Here is a 20,085-nt window from a genome sequence, read left to right as displayed (position 1 = left end):
AAGGACCTAGTTATGTTCCTAAAGTTGCCAAGAGTCCAAATATACAAGTTCCAAGTTCACGAAGTGAAGAAATGGTAGGGAATTATTGTGATGCTTTTGGTGCTTTATCCGAAATTATAAATAAAATTATTGTATTAAATAAAAAATACTAATATTTAATGACCTATTGACAGGATTATTCAGTTTTTGTGGAACGAATGCAAAAAATAATTACTGTCTATTAAGGAAAATTATTGTTCACGGTGGATTGAATAGCCCGGCGCCTTTGCAAAGAAAAAAATAAATATCAATTCTTCAACTTGTTCATCTTCCATTTTTGGCTGTGATTCCTGCAGCAACCAATAAAATCGACATGGCTAAGAGCATCTCCTACATTACGGGCTCTCAGCTTCTCTCCCTCAAACCCCGCCCCAACATCGCCATCATCGACGTCAGGTAACATCACCTTCTCTCTCTTACTTCTGAGATTTTGATATTTTTTGGTTAAAAATTTGATTTGGTAAAAAGGGACGACGAGCGGAGCTGCGACGGGCACATAGCAGGATCTTTGCACTACCCGAGTGGGAATTTCTACGACAAGATCTCCAATCTTGCTCAAGATGTCAAAGGCAAAGACACCCTCGTTTTCCACTGCGCTCTTAGCCAGGTTCTCAAACCCTTCCCAATCATGGATCTTATCTTTCCATTTTGTTTCCGAGATTAATTTGCATTTACCCAATTTACAATTTTTTATTATTTTTCCAAATTTGTGCTGAAATTTGCAAACTTGGGTTGCTTAGAAACAGATTGATTTGAGATATAAAATGGAGTTTTCGTTAGTCAATGGCATGTTATGAGGGGAAGTAAGCAACCTAGTTGATCTTATTCGTCGATTTTAGGTATTTGATTACGGATTTCAAAGGGGAAGTTATGAAGTGAAATGATTTCGTATCCAAATTTTAGTAAATATGGAACTTAAGAATCAAAATGATTCGAATTCTTATTTCCCGTAAGTGAACATGTCGTTTAGTGTTAATGGCTTAATTAAAGCATGCTCTAATATACTTATTAGCATGGTTTTCTTGGCTTGTTTTGAAACTGAAAGCAAACTGGTTTGTGGTGCCTCTGAAACTGAAAGCATCTTCAAATGGATTTGTTGGATGTTATAATTATGAATTTTGGTATAACCCAGAAACAATTCTCTTTTTGCTTCGAACGAGCACGCTAGTCCTGTATGTATCTAGCTGAGCAGCTTGATCCTGCCTAGAAATTGTATGCTCTTGAAAAGTTGAAAGTAGGAATCGTTGTTTGATATGTTTTGTATCTGCATATCAGTATCTTTTTGGATAAGGAGTCAGCTTATTGCTATAGCAGAAAGATCCATTTTTTTCTGACTTCTAAATTTTAGAGTTTTCTGATTGTATTTATCGCAAATTATTGAGTCAGAACTGTTCCGTGAAGTTTAAACAAGCTAATGCAATTCCTTTCTATAGTCCCGAATCCTCGAATACTGAACTGCCGTCATAAATCATAATATCTGCTGCCCCCCTTTAGCTGGTTGAAGTTTTGAACTCCGTCTACTTTTGTATTTTGTAATTATGTTTCTTTGGTTAAGGAAATGAATTAAGATCCTGAGTTAACTTCACCCACAAAATTTATTATACAAGTGGTTACCTTTCTTTGTTTTAGTCACCCTCTCATGGTAGAAGTCTTTCTTTAAAGATTATATAATGCTGCAAGTTTTGCGATGGTTTTGTAGGTTCGGGGTCCATCCTGTGCACGAAAGTTTGCCAATTACCTTGCAGAGGTGAAGGAAGAGACTGGAATCAAAGACATTTTGATTTTGGAGCGTGGCTTCAATGGCTGGCAAAGTTCCGGTAGACCTGTTTGCCACTGCAACAGCATTCCCTGTAAAGGTGAGAGCGGGAGTGCGTAATGCGTGATTAAAAGGACGTACTCGTCGAGGACGAAGCGTATTGAATTTCCCATTGTCCCATTGCCCCATTGCCCCATTGCTGCAGGCTGTCACAAAATACACATGTAAACAACTATATTGGTGTAATAATTGGTTTCTTTCAACAGAAAATGTTGATGGAAGTATGTAATTTGGGAACAAATATGTAACTTGGGAACAAATATGTAATTTTGGGAACAAACTTCTTCCAACAGTTGCCATTGATTGAAGCAACAATGAGTAAGGACCATGTGTGCTTAACATGGAATGTTTGTTTGCCATGGTTAAGTCGGTGAGGGGCAATCAATGGATTTCGTTGATTGGATTTGATAAGGCAAACGGTAGATAAATTACACTAAATTCATCTAAACTATGGGGAGAGAAAGTTGTTTGAACCCAGGACTATGTGGGTAGAAGAGGAATGCCTTATCATGGGGATGCAATGGATTCGTTACTAAATTTGAGCTTCAAACTCTCACAGATGGATTCATAGAAACGCGGAGTATGAATCCCAAGAACAAATCTAATTTGTATGGTCATTAGTTCCTAAGATAACTGTTAATGTTTTTTGAACAAACGATATTATATACATTAAGAAATGAGGGGGAAGGGTGAGCTTAGCTTCACAATATGTTACCAATAATGTGGTTTAAATTCGTATTTGGCAAGAATCGAACCTAAAACCTCTTACTATACGTAAAAATGAATACAGTACTAAGTGGCAGATAACTCTTAATGTTAGTGTGGAACACGTAAAAAAGGAAAAGTAAACTCTTCATATCTTAAAAAAGAAATACAGTACTATATGCTAGTTTTCATCAGATACTATATGTGCTTAATTTTAAATAAAAAAAGTCAAATGATTTTTTACCGTACGATACACGATGAATGACTAAGATATGGGGATCCTATAGTGGATCCGGATGGGATCCAATTCCTCTCAAACTATTATAATTTATAATGAGATTGATTAAGAGTCGTGGTCGGTAACAGTTTCTCTTTCTTGGTCGAATATGCTCAATACCAGTTCAATTGTGCTTCTTTAATACGGCGATTGGCATTGACAGAAAAATAACTATTTGGTTTCATTAAACAACAGGCCTATTAGCTCAGCTGGTTAGAGCGTCGTGCTAATAACGCGAAGGTCGCAGGTTCGAGACCTGCATGGGCCATTTACATATTTTTTATTATTTATCCTTAGTTTTCTTTATTTTATATTTCTTAAATATAATTCTCAAAGTTCCATTTGCTTGTGTAAACAACCACCAAACCGGAAGAGAAGAAGAACTCCATCTCATCAATCCAAATCGCGTTCGAAGATGGTAATGATCTCCCAATTTCTCATCCAATTTTTCCATCAATTTTCACTGCTTAATTATGTTTCTCCCTCTTTTCATTAGGTTTGCGTGGCGTGTCTCTTACCGCTTTTCCTCGTCCCAATCGTCAATCTTCTGCCCCTCCTCTTCGATTTGATCATGGTAAATCCCTCACTCCCCTGTTTGGTTTCCGGGAAAATTTTGCATCAATTCCAATTGAATTTGATTCCAGTTTACTCTCTAATTGTCCAAATTATGGTTTCTTTTATCAGAAGTTGAATTTTCTGTGCATTTTTAGGGAAAAATTTACCAGCTTTTCGGATGGGAGTATAGGAAGCCAGAAAGGGCTCCTCCGGCGTGCCCTATTAAGCCTGTAGCTAAAAAGGACACCAAAGTGAGTCTGAATTTTGAATTTTGAATTTTGAATTCTCTTTAATTCTTTTAGTACAAATCTACATATGTTTTATCTGTATGGATCGCCCCACAGTTATGATCTTACCGGTTTTGATGTTTGTTGGGTTTTCTTGAAAGGATTGGTCTGGTAATAAATGGGATGCAGAATTTGTAGAACCTTATAAGAGCTTGTAACACTAGTAGCATGCATATTGATGTTTAGTATTCTATTAGAATGGTTTAGCCGTGTTTTTTGCATTTCACGATATCCGCATCTAGCGGTCTTTTTAATCCTATACTTGAACAAACAACAACAACAACAACAACAACAAAGCTTTTTCCCACTAAGTGGGGTCGGCTATATGAATCCTAGAACGCCATTGCGCTCATTTGTGTCATGTCCTCCGTTAGATCCAAGTACTCAAGTCTTTTCTTAGGGTCTCTTCCAAAGTTTTCCTAGGTCTTCCTCTACTCCTTCGGCCCCGAACCTCTGTCCCGTAGTCACATTTTCGAACCGGAGCGTCAGTAGGCCTTCTTTGCACATGTCCAAACCACCGGAACCGATTTTCTCTTATATTTCCTTCAATTTTGGCTACTCCTACTTTACCTCGGATATCCTAATTCCCAATCTTATCCTTTCTCGTGTGCCCATACATCCCACGAAGCATCCTCATCTCCGCTACACCCATTTTGTGTACGTTGATGCTTCACCGCCCAACATTCTGTGCCATACAACATTGCTGGCCTTATTGCCGTCCTATAAAATTTTCTCTTGAGCTTCAGTGGCCTACGACGGTCACACAACACGCCGGATGCACTCTTACACTTCATCCATCCAGCTTGTATTCTATGGTTGAGATCTCCATCTAATTCTCCGTTCTCTTGCAAGATAGATCCTAGGTAGCGAAAACGGTCACTTTTTGTGATCTTCGCTAGATTGCTCCGGTCATTAGTGTGGATAAGTATATAAATGGATAGAGATAGGAAAGCAAACACAAGATGTACGTGGTTCACCCAGATTGGCTACGTCCACGGAATAGAGGAGTTCTTATTAATTGTGAAGGGTTTACACAAGTACATAGGTTCAAGCTCTCCTTTAGTGGGTACAAGTGAATGATTTAGTACAAATGACATTAGGAAATATTGTGGGAGAATGATCTCGTAGCCACGAAACTTCTAAGTACCGGAGTGTGGTATCGTCTTGACTTGCCTTATCTGTCTCATAGGTAGTACTCTTCCTCCATCCAGGGGTGGTATCTGTAACTGGTGGAGATGCACAAGGTAATGTATCAATTTCACTTGAAGCTTACTTGTAGTTTCATGCTTGGTCAAGCGAGATACAAACCATGTAGTAGGAGTCCCCCAAGTCGCCGAGCTGGGGGATCTGCTGAAAGAGGTGACAGACAAGGTAAGCAATCAGAGCTCCGGCTGATTGTTCACATTCTCCCTATCTTGCAGGCAGCATGAAGGATAAAGAGAACAAAAATGAGGAGAGATGATATGTGATACTTTTGCTTTTGAAGAAGTAACTTTCCACAGGCTTATTCTTGAACTGGGCTGGAGGGTTTTCTGGTTTCCTCCAGAGTATAAGGCCGACTGAAGAATTTGAGGGTCAAAACAAGTCCATCAAATCTAGAGTACGTTCGACCCTGCTGATATGGGATACTTTTGCTTTTGATAGAGTAGTGGATGTATCGGCACGTGTGCTGTTACGCTTGTCTCCACATGCTTCCTTGTATCCTTCTCACTTGCCCTATCTGTTCCTCAGGCAGATGCGGTATCTTCCCTGGAAGCATAAGATGTTGAAGATGAGTACTCGAGAGCAATGCCAGGTAAGTAATCAGGTAAGGGGTTCCAGGCAGTCAGTTCCTGGCTGGAAGCTTGATTCCAAGTGCTGACTGATTGCTCTCTTTCTCCTTGTCTTACAAGTAAGAACAAGGCCAAAGGAAAAGACAGGGAAAAAGCATGATATGAGATACTCTTGCTTTTAACCCTGATGATATGAGATAATCTTGCTCTAGTATAGCTTGTTTACAGAGGTATTATCGGGGGGAAAGAAAGCTGAATATTTCGAAAGGCTTTGTTGGGAGTGCCCTCTCAGATAAGAGAAAGGGTTGAGCATTTTTGCAGGTCTGCCTGTCCGTTAGGGATGGAAGTCGACATATATAGGAGTCTCCCTAACATCAAGTAATAATGTTATTCCTTTACCCTGCTTGGTTATAGCACGGTAGTGGGAGCTGCCAGCTTCACATGTTTTAACTCTGTCAGAGCACTTTGAAAAAGTGGTTTGTGGTATCTGGAAAGCTGATGTTGCGTGTGAAGATTACAGACCTGTCGGGGGTCTGGCTCTCGAGATTCGGAGAACGATGCCTCTTCGATTTTTGAGAAAGCAATCCTGCTGGGGGTCTGGCTCTCGAGATTCGGAGAACGATGCCTCTTCGATTTTTGAGAAAGTAATCATGTTGGGAGTCTGGCTCTCGAGATTCGGAGGGCCGTGCCTCTTCGATTTTGGAGCAAGCAATCTTGTTGGGAGTGTTTTCTCGAATGTGAGTAAAGGTTGGGCATGTTTGCTAGTCTACCTTGCCACGAAGCACGGAGGTTGACACACAGGGACTTTCCAATTATCCAGCAGTGGTACTGTTCCTTTACCCTCTCTTCGATTTTGAGAAAGTAATCATGTTGGGAGTCTGGCTCTCGAGATTCGGAGGGCGGTGCCTCTTCGATTTTGGAGCAAGCAATCTTGTTGGGAGTGTTTTCTCGAATGTGAGTAAAGGTTGGACATGCTTGCTAGTCTACCTTGCCACGAAGCACAAAGGTTGACACACAGGGACTTTCCAATTATCCAGCAGTGGTACTGTTCCTTTACCCTCTCTTCGATTTTTGAGAAAGTAATCATGTTGGGAGTCTGGCTCTCGAAATTCGGAGGGCGGTGCCTCTTCGATTTTGGAGCAAGCAATCTTGTTAGGAGTGTTTTCTCGAATGTGAGTAAAGGTTGGGCATGTTTGCTAGTCTACCTTGCCACGAAGCACAGAGGTTGACACACCGGGACTTTTCAATTATCCAGCAGTGGTACTGTTCCTTTACCCTTGTGGGTAATAATATGGTAGCTAGACCTTCAAAATTTATGTGTCTAAACTTGTTAGTGTTGTTTCTTTGCAATTCTTTTACTCTTCTTGGTCAGAGCGATGTAGTGGGAGCTGCAAGCTTCACGTGTCTCAACTTTGTCAGAGAACTTTGGCAAAGTTATCTGTGGTACCCATGAGCTACTGTTGCGTGTGGGAAGTGGGTGATTGAACAGTACGATTCATGTGCTTTCTACTTCGCCAGAAATCTTCGACAGAATGCCCATAATTTCCGCAAAGCTGAGTGTGCGTGTGACAGGTGCTGACAAGGCTGGAAAAGTAGGTGCCTCTTCGATTTCTGAAATCGGCCCTCGTGGTCTCTGAGCAGCCCAGCTTTTGAGAAAGCAAGCCTCTTCGATTTCTGAGATCGGCCTTTGTGGTCTTTGAGCAGCCCAGCTTTTGAGAAAGCAAACACCTCTTCGATTTCTGAGATCGACCCTCGTGGTCTCTGAGCAGCCCAGCTTTTGAGAAAGCAAACGCCTCTTCGATTTCTGAGCAGGCGCCTCTTCGATTTCTGAAGCTTCGTCGAGTGCAGATTTTTATAGGGGCTGACATTAAGTTCCAAAGCACACTTGAATATCCACCAGTAGAAGCTCCATTCTTGCACTTCTAAGATCTTGATTTGTCCGACCTCTTCTCTCTTCAACACCTTTGAAAATGTCTGGCCCCTCCGACCGTCGTTTTGACTTGAACCTTGTTGAAGAGGCAGCCCCGCCTTCTCCAGACAACATATGGCGCCCATCCTTCGTCTCCCCTACTGGTCCTCTTACCGTTGGGGATTCCGTGATGAAGAATGATATGACCGCTGCGGTAGTGGCCAGGAACCTTCTCACTCCCAAAGATAACAGACTACTTTCCAAACGGTCTGATGAGTTGTCTGTTAAGGATTCTCTGGCTCTCAGTGTTCAGTGTGCAGGTTCTGTGTCTAATATGGCACAACGCCTATTTGCTCGAACCCGCCAAGTTGAATCATTGGCGGCTGAAGTGATGAGTCTCAAACAGGAGATTAGAGGGCTCAAGCATGAGAATAAACAGTTGCACCGGCTCGCACATGACTATGCTACAAACATGAAGAGGAAGCTTGACCAGATGAAGGAATCTGATGGTCAGGTTTTACTTGATCATCAGAGATTTGTGGGTTTGTTCCAAAGGCATTTATTGCCTTCGTCTTCTGGGGCTGTACCGCGTAATGAAGCTCCAAATGATCAATCTCTGATGCCTCCTCCTTCTAGGGTTTTGTCCAGTACTGAGGCTCCGAATGATCCCCCTCCGGTGCCTTCTCTTTCTGGGGCTCTACCGACTGCTGAGACTTCTCCTAAGCAACCTTTGTGAAGGCTCCCTCTTGTTTGTTTATTTTGACTCAAGTATATGTACATATTTGTAACTTATCGGGGATATCAATAAATAAGCTTTCCTTCATTTCAACGTATTGTGTTAAATACACCAAAGCCTTCTTCGCTAAGTTCTTTGAATTTTCTTTTGTTGAAGCTTGTATGTTGAAGCTTTGTGAGTGGAGCATATAGGTTGAGGTAGTGTTCCCTTAATTTCCCGAGTGAGGAAAACTTCTCGGTTTGAGACTTGGAAAATCCAAGTCAAAATGCCATATCAAGCGTAAATGGCGGGTTGGTTGCGGTTAGTATAATAGTTGAGGATCGGAGGTTGATTGAACTGGGTTTGGTGCTATGCATCAATGTGTTTTACTGTTTTTCTCCTTTTGGTAAGTCGATCACTCAGCACTGTCGTCTCAAACAAACATGAGGACGTATCTCCCTTTGTTATGGTGCCTGCAAGCTGATAAATAACTGAATCTTTATGGATCCATTTAGCACCTGGAAAAGTAGTGAAAACTGGCGAGGGTGTAGTTAGCTGAACTTTTTGGTCATTGAGATCGTTTAGGGTGTTAGTTGCATCAGACTTATGACCACGGGGGCTATCATCCGAATTTTTTTACCACAGGGGCTATCATCCGAATACCTTATGACCACGGGGACCATTTATCCAATTAGGCCTTGTTTTTTCCTTTGACAAGGAATTCTATCATCTAGTGACACTGGTGGTTGTTGCTCCTAGTTAGAGTAAAGAATAAACAGTGATGCTTTATATGAGTTGTGCAGGAAAACTTTGGTGTGTGACTCTTCAGACTAAGATATGGGCTCTGTTGTGTCTTCCTTGTGGTAGATAATTGTTTGTTCTCCATTCTTGGGGGTTTGAAGTACGGGTGAGATCTTTATACAGTTGAAAGGGAGGAATGGATAATGGGTTCTGTTTATCCATCATGAAAAGAAATTCCCTCAACCAAGGAGAAAAAGTGGGATGGATAGTTGCTGGATACCAATCAGTGGCTTCTTGATTTTGTAAAAAATCATTGGCCTTTACTTTTAAAGACTGAATTACTTGCTTCCAGCTGTTTGTTAGAAGATAATTGTATTCAATGCAAGATTCAAGGAAATTATTGTCTTTAAAACACAGCCTTAGGCTATGTTTGGATGCGGTATTTACCAAGTCCGAAGGGATTGATGGCATGTTAGTGAAGGATGGATCACAAAATGTTGGATAAGAGGGATCAAAACTGCACCATATGAGCATTGCGGAGGCATGTAAGAGTGAGTTGTAAATGATTCCTTCCAAGTAGAGATTTGCGAATCCCACTCACATTTCTTTGTAATGCTCATACGGTTCATTTCTAATTCCTTCAATCTAATATGTTATATTGTTATTCATTCTGTACTAACTTGACCTCAGTCCCTTGGTACTTACAAAGTCCCTCACCCAAACATAGCCTAAAGATACATTTCCAATCATGAAAGTGTGCTTATGAGAGTTCATCACCTAACAAGTTTCAGTTCGATTCTTGCATTACTAGCTTGTGAATGCGCTACTATTTGCTGGTTATTCTTGTGCTCGGCTCACATTAAACAAAACGCTTTGAAGTGTGATATTACTGAAACGCCACTTATTACTGGTCGTGATAGAGTGGTGGCTGTTGCTGAATCTTGCTATTTTAACCTCTAACTTACCTAGTTTATGTGTGCCTCTTTGGTTGCTCTGGTTGTTTTCACAAGGTTGCTTCGAGTGGTTGCTAAATTTGCATTTCTGTTTATTTCAGGTGAGTGAAAAAGCTGAACCTGGGCAACCAGACTCTGCTCCAGAACCGGTGGGAGCGGAAGGCTTGAAGAAAGACTGATCCTCGGACTCTTTTGCTGTTATGTGCATGAACCTTACATATGTACAAGCATAAGGCCTTTCTTTTCTTCTCAAGAAAACAACATCCTCGATCAGCTGGTGTGACAGATGTGTAAATTATGTCGTTTGTTTCGACCAATTCGTTAAAGTTGGAAGGTTTGAACCTTTGCCTCTAAGATGTATGAAATTATCGTAGGGGCTAAAATCCCGAACGTTTTGGACAACCTTGTTTCTTGTCGTTCAAGTTGATTTTTCAATGAGAGATGAAGAGGTAGCACAAACCAGTCTGAATTGGTTTTTAATCTTTTGACCTGGATTTTCCTTCGAATTTTCCTATTGAATTAAACGGGAAATTTGGAAAAGTAACCAAAATTTGGATTCTATATAGAATTATAGCCATCGTTTTAAGTTGATAATAATTATAACCAAAAATTGATATAAAATTACTAATACACCCTTAAAATTAAATTTTCCTAAGCACATTACTGAGGTAAAGGTATACAGAACTGCGTGATTCGAACACCAAACCCAAGAGCAAATCAAGCAAATCTAAAGTATACCTTCAAACCCATTGTAGAAACTACATCTGGGTATCTTTGTTTTGTGAACCCGAAAGCTTGTTCTTTTGTCCGGGGTGGACTTTGAGGGATTTTTGGGCGTTGCAACCATGCTTGTAAGCTAAGAAGTGGTAGCAGGGTCTTGGGTTTGTGTATGAAGGCTTCCTCATCCACATGTTTTGATGGAGATCTTGGGAAACGAACATTTTATTATTATTCGGTTAGAAATTGCAGAAAGATTACAATTTTATTAAGAACAAAAGGGTAAAATTAATAGATTAATAGCTCAATAATAATAAAATTTGGGAAAGCAGATCCAAATTTCAGTGGAGAGATGGAGAAGTGTATTTTCTGATTATTCATGCATTAGTGTTCGATATTATTGGTCAAATAGTACATGAATTATGCAGCACTGGTGATGCAAGAATTGTGGAAAGGAAAGCTTGACGATGCATGCTGCAGCACTGGTAGTTTTTCACGGTAAGAGCAAATCAGGAAGTTTATTTGCTAGTAAGGGTATATTTGTATTTTTATATCATATTTTGGTTATAATTATCATACACTTAAAATGTTGGTTACAATTCTATATGAGGTCAAAATTCTGGTTTTTTTTCTAAATATCCCGAATTAAACCAATATGGTTGGTTCGGTACAGAACACTATAATTTTTTTAAAAAACCCGAACCAAACAGCCGGTTCTTGTCAGACCGGTTCTGTATTGTTTGTTTTCCGACATTTTGCTCCACCCTTGCAAAACAATTAATTTACTTGGGCTTTTAGGCGTTGGGCTCTTATTTATGGGCTTTATGTTTCTATTATGGGCTAATAAAACAACAATTTGAGACCACGTTGTTGGGATATTTTACTGTAACGACTTATAAGAGTTTTTACTACAAATGATTCCTAAAACTTACTCATGCCATCAAGATGGTCATTGAAATTGAAAATCGATCAATATAGTTCCTTAAAAGCATTTCAAATTAATATTGTCTTTTTGTTACAATTTTATCAAAATTTTTATTATGTGCAGATGCGGTCCCGTAAATCTACTTAAATATTATCGTTTGGATTAAAAATATTTAAATGAACACAGCAGAGGAGATAGCGACATAAACATGAAAGTCCCCGGAAGGACACCTTTGAGTTTTGTGATTAAACAAAGGAAAATGACAAACTATTTTTAACTAAAAGGAAAAACTGTAGACCACCTTTTTGATAAAAAATAAGTGGCTGTGTTTTTTTCCCCTCCGAATCTACAAGAAAAAATCTAGTTGGGATCCTCCGAGCAGAGCCAGTGCGGGGCAGATCAGCAAGGACCAGGACCAACGTCCGATTGAAAACGACATTTTACATTTACAATTGTTGGTCCGGCGAACATGGAACACTGTTAGGCCATCTCCAACCGAGGGCCTGGTTAGAAGGTTTATTTTAGCCCTCTGGCCCTTCAAGATATTAATATTTTAATAAACAATACATGGTCATATTTGCCTTCGTCTCCAACCGAGGGCCAAATAGCCAGAGAGCTTGTTTTAGCCTTGTCACAAAAAATCGTCTCCAACTAAGGGCTAAAGGGCCATAAGGCCAAACATAATTTATTATTTAAAAACTACAACCCAAATGTTGTTAAATGTTTTTTTTTATGTTGTATAATTTTTATGTTGGTTAATGCTATTTAATGTTGTTTCATATTGTTTAATGTTGTTTCATGTTACTTAATTTAATTTAATGTTGTATAATGGCTTAGGAAGTTATAGGAAAAAAATATAATTAAAAAAAATGAAACAAATTTTGTGAAATAGAAGTTATTGGAAACAAATAGAATTTAAAATAAAATGAAACAAATTTTGCGAAATAGAAGTTATAGGAAAAAAATAGAATTTAAAACAAAAATATGAAACAAATTTTGTAAAATAAAAGTTATAAGAAAAAAATAGAATTAAAAAAAATATGAAAAATAGAAGTTATAGGAAAAATTTTGTAAATAAAAAATAATAATAAAACTGTAAAAATAAAAATTCAAAGCATTCCTGTCCGTTATATCCGACAAGAATATGTTCATATTACTTAGTATAAATGTATTATTGTCGGTTAATAAGTAATATGAACGTATTCCTATCGGTTATAACCGACAAGATTTCCATTTTTTCTGGCCAACCCCGAGCTGGCTGCATGTAGCTAGCCCTCCAGGCCTTTCCGATTCCGTGGGGCCCTCTCAGATTCCACAACCCTTTGGCCTAGCCCTCGGTTGGAGACGGTTTTCGAGCTATTTTCAACTCTCTGGTCATCTGAACCCTTTGATTGGAGATGACCCCTTCGGTTAGAGATGACCTTAGAGTTCATGGGTCATGCTCCAATATTGTAAAAAAAGGGAATTTTGTACGTGTACCATCTAAACTTGTAAGCATGTATGCTAATACTACTTGTACTTTCAATATTTGATTTTTTACTAACTAGAGTCTCTTCATTGTTAGAATTTAACACTTACGTTACTTTCTATCTAATTTCCCATTAAACGATGCCCCTTCTATGGAGGGATATTTTTGTCAATTCACTTCCTATTTCTAGTCGGAATCAACTTATAATAAGTCAAAAGGCATTTTTTTTAGCGTGTTGAAGTCAAGTCATGAAGTGAAAGAGAGAAGTTGATTATGTGTTTGATTTTGGCAAGGGTTGTTGGAGACTTGAAGTGAAGATTAGAAATAAATCTAGCCATTCATTCACAGTGGATTTTCAATATTTTTGTAGGTCGAACAAGTGGGTGTGTGATTCATCTTAATTTATTTAAATTTTAATTTTTCAAACTCTTATGAAGAGAATTGCAGAACTGGGGTGTACAAACCTCCAATTTTGGAGCCATATTGACTAGGGAATATTATTTTGGAGCCCATTTGACTCTAACCAATCTCATAAAGTTAATTGAATAAAAATAGGGAACTTTAACGAAAAGCTCCCGGTGCTGTTCACTTTAACGAAAAACCACATTTTTACACTAAAAAGTCAATCCAGGTACTATTCACTTTACTCTTTAATTTGTCATTTTCATTAGTTTTCCTTTCTTATATGTGATATGTTTTAACGGTAAAATAGATGAAAATTAAAGTAGGTGTACATTCCAACAATTAAGAGAGTTCAGTGGTATTATCGCACATGCTTATAAGTTCATGTAGTACTTGCCAAAAAATTCTTGTAAAAATAATAATTAAAAAAAAACTTGACAAATCGGATTTTCTTTTAATTTTCTCGGGAGAAATTGGGAAAATATATTATTTTTAAATTGGGAGGTAGGTGGGCAGTGTGTTAGGAATGGGGAAAGATGACTTTGCTGTAAAGGTAGGTTAAAATTTTAATGGTGACAGTCAAACATGGCCAATGGCATCACTGGACCGTTGACTTTAAGCCCCAGCTTCAGGGTTTTGCTTAGGGTTTGGTGTGATTATATTTTCACTTACTTGCATGCCAAGGGAAACCAAGATCAATGTAGACTAAAGGTTGATGGTGAAAGCTTGTGAGGGAGGGAGATTTTTATTCATTGATTAGGTCAATCCAAGACGGGGTTACTTGTGAGAAGGGCAAAGAATTAGGGTTATATAATTACAGTGGAAGAGCATTGACTAGAAGAAACGAAAATCAGAAAACCCCTGTTGTAAGTAGGTGATGGTGATATGAAAGGTTGAATATTTTGTTCTGCAGGTATTGTGAAATGAAAGTTGATGAAGCAAGTTCGATCTGTGCATGATATGGACAAGTATAATAAAACGCAGTTATTTTGGATTAGGGTTTTTGTATAATTTTATGTGATTAAGGCAAAAATTTGAATCTCTCATTTGGCGTCCTTTGTTAATTAGGAAAATGTTAAGGAATCTTAGTTAGGCACATGAACAAATAGAGGAAAAGCGTAAATGTATATAATTCGCACATTCTAAGTTTTTTTTTAATAAGATTTATCTAGATTATTTAGATTGCGAAATCATGATGAGAGTCTTGATGATATCATGAAGGTATGCGATATTTGGGCAATTTGAATTAAAAAACTAATTCACCAATAGAGTTGAGGTTAAATTTTTTACCCTCATTAATTTAGTTAAACTTGTCACTTAGTATTATGGTTTAGTAATATTTTTCTTCACTTATAAGTGAGAGGTCTTACGTACGTTGGATTCTCAACAAAGACGAATACGAACTAAATATGATTAGCACATTATGAAGTTTAGTCTACTCTCCCAACCTTAATGTAGATAATTAATACAATGTATTAAAAACATTTAGTTAAACTTGCATGCTTATCGAGTAGTTCAAAGTTCAGGTTCCCTTTTAACCGCTTAAAGGGACCAACTTAAACATATTACCAAACTCAAAGACAATAAAAATGTACATAATCAACAAGACCTCTAGTGCGTCGTCTTATCTACTTGAATTACAAGCTTCATTCAAATTCTATGGGGCCGTGTTATAATTATTTTGTTTTCTGTTTTTATTTTTTAGTTTTGAAAAATTAAAAAGTAAAATTTGTTTGTGTTGTGGCCTATATTTAACTAAGGGGTGCGGCAAAGAGAGAAAAGAGAGTGGAGAATAGACTTGAGAAATTGTGTGTTAAATCCCCAGTCCTTGTACCTTTATTTATAGTAATAAGGAGGAGAGAAACTTGTTCTCCAAGTAATACAAAGTCTATTAGGAAATATCTTCTATATCCCAAAGGATTCCTAATATATCTCTACTTAGGATTTACGCAATCACAATATGTAATAGAACATATGTCACAACACTCCCCTTGTGAAATTCCGTTCCTGGATTTCACTGTTATAATCTACTTATTTGTATTATTGAGATTTATATAATTTTTTTTGCAAATTTATATTAATTTATTTGAATTTAGATTTTAATTAAACTAGTTACGAAGTTTGAAGTTTAGAAATTAGTTATTTAAAATTTGTAGGCCTTTCGAGGTCACAATTTATATTTTTGAATAGAGACCGATTTCACGAACGCGTAGGCGCAAACTGTTTGTGAAACGGAGATATAACAAAGGAGTTATTAATGTTTAAATTTAAGGACATTTTGGTAATTTTTCTTCAATCTAGAAGGCTCCAAATTTTCTGGAGCAATGAGATGTGCCACGTGTGTGGCTGGGATGAAAGGAAAAGAAGAGAAATGAGAGAGATGGACGACTGAGATGAAAAAGAAAAGAGAGATGGGGGCAACATATGGGCTAATCAAAGAAAAGGGGGAGAGGGAGTGCCTTATGGGGGAGAAAGGAAATAAGGGAAATGAGGGAAGAGAGATGAGGGAACATGGACCAGACCTCCTTCTTGACCCACAACCCGACCCACCACTTCCAGGGTTTCCGACGCGTTTCACGTTGGATTTCCAGTGAGTTAAAGCCATTCATCCCATGGGAAACACTCGATGACCTTCCTTGTACCAATTCCACCCTAAAAATTGGAGAATTTGGTCTTGATTTGGTGAAACCAGCATGGTGGGTACGACGAGTTCTTGGCGGTGATCCGCGGTTTCTGCAACTGCCATCTTTAACCACCACCCATAATTGACTCCCTTTGATGCCTGGAATAAGGCCCAAACAACTGTAGGGGCAGCAGAGCACTGGAGGTGACAGATCGAAGCCGCCCATTTCTAGGGTTCCGGCGGGTTCGAGGGAAATTAGAGCTTTTCCCAGCCAAATTGACCTTAGTCATAGTTATGAAACTTGCTCCCCTTATCGAGATCTATATTTCTGTGAAATTTGGTAATTTTTGGAGTTAGTCAGAAAATTGGGTTTCCGGCGCCTGGCCAGTGGACCGATAATGCCTTTTTAAGTTAAACTAGATGCCCTGATTTCAAATTTGATATCCGCTTGATGTGATTTGATCGTTTGAACTTATTATCATTATGGACTGCCACTTGATCATTATATAAATTGATGATCCGACTGTTAGATTGTTACCAAACTTTAATACGTAATAATACGTAATATTTGAGGATAATAGGAACTTACGGATCAGGAATCCAACATATAGATCTTCCCGAATTGGATTTCTAAGTTTGTAAAACTAAACGTCAGCCGCCACGTAACTTTAGCGATTGGCGAAGATCTGATAGTCAGATCGCAATGAGATTTTAGTACGTTATTCTAGATGCATAATGTGGACTTTCAGAAGTTACTGATAAGAAATTTGATAGGTGGATCTTCCGGTTTAGATTTCTAGGGTTGTGGACCCTACTTTCGACCTTGATCGACAGTTGGCTTTTTAGTCAACTAGCCCGAGTTCTTTTAGCGTGTTGCTGATCTTATAGTGTTGTTGAGATTCTATGGAGCTTATTGGGCTCAGTATGATGATGTGCCTTCCTCGATTAACGTGCCCTTCGATTTACGTACTAATGGCATCACATTATGATATGCTTGTTTATTTTTTTGTGATTTAAACTTGTGTATTGAACTTATTATGGAGTATGGTTGATTTGTATGTTTGGCATGATGTGATAAAATGTGAGGGCTAGGAGTGGACCATGAACCCATTGTCATGGGGTTTGTTGCTTCGAGACTTGTTTCACATATCGTATCATTATTTCATTTCTCGTTTCGTTGAGCCGTTCTAATTGTGTACCTTGTGATTTGTTCCATTTCTTGTTTCGTTGAGCTCTTTTATTTTGAATACTTGCTTCATGTCTTGTTCTTCGAGCGTTGTTGTATTCCTTGGCCTTTCGCTCGGTTCCGTTGAGTGATCCGGAACTGGGTTTTCACTGAGGTTCCGTTGAGTGGTTCGAAATCGTATCCAGCTTGGATTTCATTGAGTGGTTCAATATGCATTGTACTCCGCGATTCCGTTGAGTAGTCTGGAATCATATCTTGGTTTGGATTCCGTTGAGTAGTATGGAATCCCTTTTGGTGCCTTGGTTCTGTTGAGTGGTTCGGAACCCGATGTTGATGGATTTCGTTGAGTAGTCCAAAATCGCATCATTTGACTTGCTGGATCCTTGGATTTGATTTCAGCTTCAGAGATGTAGGCTTTGACCAAAATGTGTCGCTCTAGCCTTGCATTTCGGTGTATGGTATGTAATATTGATTGATGTGATTGTTGTCATTATAATTAGACTCGTTGACCAAGATGACTAGAGAATATTATTATGCTTCGTTGAATGTTCCTTGAGATATTGCATGCCTAAATTGTGGTATTATGTTAAGACGTAGTGATTTATGTGATAAATGTTCGAGTGTAGTGAATGACGAATTACGAATGGCTTAATCCCTGTTTATGGTATGTACGAAAAATTACTATACGATTCGATTCTCGAGTTGTGCTTTGCCATATCCCGGAGGTGGGGTAAGTTAGAGATATGGGTATTTGGTGACGTCACGTGTCGATCCTGGACGAATGTCGGGATCGGGTGTGACACCCATTGAGTGTGCAAATACTCAAGTAGATGGCGCATCAGCTCTTTAGGCAAATGTAGAAGCAGTTAATGAAGTCGTCTCGTCTAGTCGGTACAAGTAATGAATGCGAGTCTCAAAACAAACGAAAGAATGCATGGGTGGTAAAACTCACAAAACCTTATTATGGCAAAACCCAAGGTGGGACAAAAGCCCATAGTCAAAGGAGAAAAGTGAGAAGTTGCATCAAGTTAAAACCACATGTTTTCGGGACGCAAGTAGGACGTACACAAAGGTATGACCAACCTAGGATGGGTGCCTCGTCAAAACCTAGTCAGGTAGCAAAAACCCAGTGGGAAAAATGCTCATAATCGTAGGAAAAAGAGTACATTAAGGTCAAGTGAGTATACTTCTGGATACTCCCTCTAAGTTTGACAAAACTTCCAAATGAAACTATAAGCATCACAAGTGAGAAAGTTACGCATACCAATTCCTCGAATAAGCTTTTGGAAAGTAAACTTTGGCAGCGACTTCGTGTAGATGTCGACAAGGTTATCTGGGATTGGACTACGTGACTTCAATCTTCTGATGCTCATGCTGATGTAGACACAATATGCTTGGCGTTGACTTGTTAGGATGTATCATGATTTGGTCAATATATACGGTGTTGTCTTCATGGATCGTTGTTGGGACTCAACGATGGATGAAAATCGCAGGGAGTTTGAATATGCTCAGCAAGAGTTCTTGACCATATCTTTCATGTGATGAGATATAGTAAGTCTTGGAATGATTCAAAGGTTTTCACAACTGAAGGTCTATATCACGGACCTCCAAGATGTTGCGGTATTCCTTAATGGTAAATACTTAACCATTCAGGAACGTACCTTGTGTGGTTAGACAAATGGTTTGATTCAGTGAATCCCACAAGGTAGGCACCATTCTGAAGATCAAAGGGGTGTGATCTATTCTGAGATGCATAGGGGATAGATAAGCCCAAATTCGTTGTAACGAAAAAAACGTCTTTGTTTGTACCATACTTAGGGTCTCCGTATTTAGATCTCGTATAAATACTCGGGGGACTCAAATGTAATTATCTTATAAATGAAGGGGCAAATATGTATTAAGTGATGAGCCCTTATTCTATAAAAGGACCCCTCACTCTTCTCATTAAAGGAGGCCAACTCTTAGGCCATGGGGAGAAGCCTCACATCCCCTCTCATATTCAGAGTAAAGCTCTCACTCTCACATTACAGAGGTTCTCTCCCTCACAATCCTCTCAGAGAAATACAATATCAGTGTGGACGTAGCCCAAACATTGGGGTGAACCACGATACATCTTATGTTCTTTACTTTATTGCAGATTCACGGTTAGATTTACGTTGTTCTAAGACCCCTCCGGTTTTGTGCATCAACAATCTTTAACACTAAATTTGGTGGTGGCGTGTAGGCGTTCCAATATGAAACCTTATGCTTCATACCCTTCATAAAGGTCTTATTTGCATCTAGCATACAGACAGATCGAAGTATACTTGGATATAACACCTTCTGGGGGTCCAGTTCAACTGGTGGACCAGAATACCATTAGAACTAGCTGGAAACTTCAGGTTGAAGTAATGTCGAGTTACTCTAAGATCATTCATCTTAAAGTTCGACTTTAGGTGCGAGTTAGTTTTCTCAACACTAGTAAGTTCGGATTTTGTACTTATAGGGGCATAGATCCCTAACTGATAAAATATCCACTTAGACGGGTATTCTTGTGATCTAGCAAGCTCGGATAGCTCTGCATTCTCAAAGTGAAGGCCTCTTGAGAACCAAAAGGGTGTTCTTATGGTCTAGAACTACTTAATCAGTACATGTGAGTCATTTGGAAACTCCATGTAGGTTTCGTATCAGGATCCCAGATATACTATAACCATGTTTGTAATGCTGCAATCAATCACATAGCGTATGAGAGAAACCTTGCACCACAAGGCGTCATATCACACTATTTCATTCATCTCATTTGTCATAGATTGATTCTTCTAGTTAAGCAATCAGTTCTACTTTGACATAATCAACAGAACGCGATTCCTTATCGTCGTTTTTCATTTATGTTATTAGTTACCATATAAATGAAATATCATCTATGATAATCTTATTCTGGTTTCATATCTCATCCAAACTAGTATACTGGACCAAGAACTTCAGGTCTCGAGAGTAATCCAGATTTAATCTCATG

General features: G+C 38.7%; 2 protein-coding genes and 1 non-coding gene across 3 annotated transcripts; all 3 read left to right on the top strand.

The window, feature by feature from the left end:
* The first annotated feature begins 77 nt into the window (after nt 1–77).
* Nucleotides 78–2,201, top strand: LOC103430304 (dual specificity phosphatase Cdc25). The gene is made up of 3 exons (XM_008368440.4): nt 78–435; nt 508–646; nt 1,739–2,201. Exons 1-3 carry the CDS (start codon nt 353–355, stop codon nt 1,913–1,915), a joined length of 399 nt encoding a protein of 132 aa, XP_008366662.2. The 5' UTR covers nt 78–352; the 3' UTR covers nt 1,916–2,201.
* An 830-nt stretch (nt 2,202–3,031) lies between these two features.
* Nucleotides 3,032–3,105, top strand: TRNAI-AAU (transfer RNA isoleucine (anticodon AAU)). The gene has a single exon. It is a non-coding gene; the product is annotated as a tRNA-Ile (tRNA).
* Nucleotides 3,102–10,228, top strand: LOC103449996 (uncharacterized). Its single transcript, XM_008389313.4, has 4 exons — nt 3,102–3,255; nt 3,334–3,411; nt 3,548–3,643; nt 9,871–10,228. The coding sequence occupies exons 1-4, from the start codon at nt 3,253–3,255 to the stop codon at nt 9,946–9,948; spliced, it is 255 nt and encodes an 84-aa protein (XP_008387535.1). The 5' UTR covers nt 3,102–3,252; the 3' UTR covers nt 9,949–10,228.
* Nucleotides 10,229–20,085: the final 9,857 nt, after the last annotated feature.

Source organism: Malus domestica, chromosome 12, assembly GCF_042453785.1.
Source record: "Malus domestica chromosome 12, GDT2T_hap1".
NCBI lineage: Eukaryota > Viridiplantae > Streptophyta > Magnoliopsida > Rosales > Rosaceae > Malus > Malus domestica.
Note: the sequence above shows the minus strand (reverse complement) of the source record. Positions and strands in the feature narration are given on the sequence as shown.

Coding starts and splice junctions, on each gene's coding strand:
- LOC103430304 (XM_008368440.4), top strand. CDS start 353: ATGGCTAAGAGCATCTCCTACATTACGGGCTCTCAGCTTCTCTCCCTC. Junction 436..507: donor ATCGCCATCATCGACGTCAG/GTAACATCACCT, acceptor TTTGGTAAAAAG/GGACGACGAGCGGAGCTGCG. Junction 647..1,738: donor TCCACTGCGCTCTTAGCCAG/GTTCTCAAACCC, acceptor ATGGTTTTGTAG/GTTCGGGGTCCATCCTGTGC.
- LOC103449996 (XM_008389313.4), top strand. Junction 3,412..3,547: donor TCCTCTTCGATTTGATCATG/GTAAATCCCTCA, acceptor GTGCATTTTTAG/GGAAAAATTTACCAGCTTTT. Junction 3,644..9,870: donor TAGCTAAAAAGGACACCAAA/GTGAGTCTGAAT, acceptor TGTTTATTTCAG/GTGAGTGAAAAAGCTGAACC.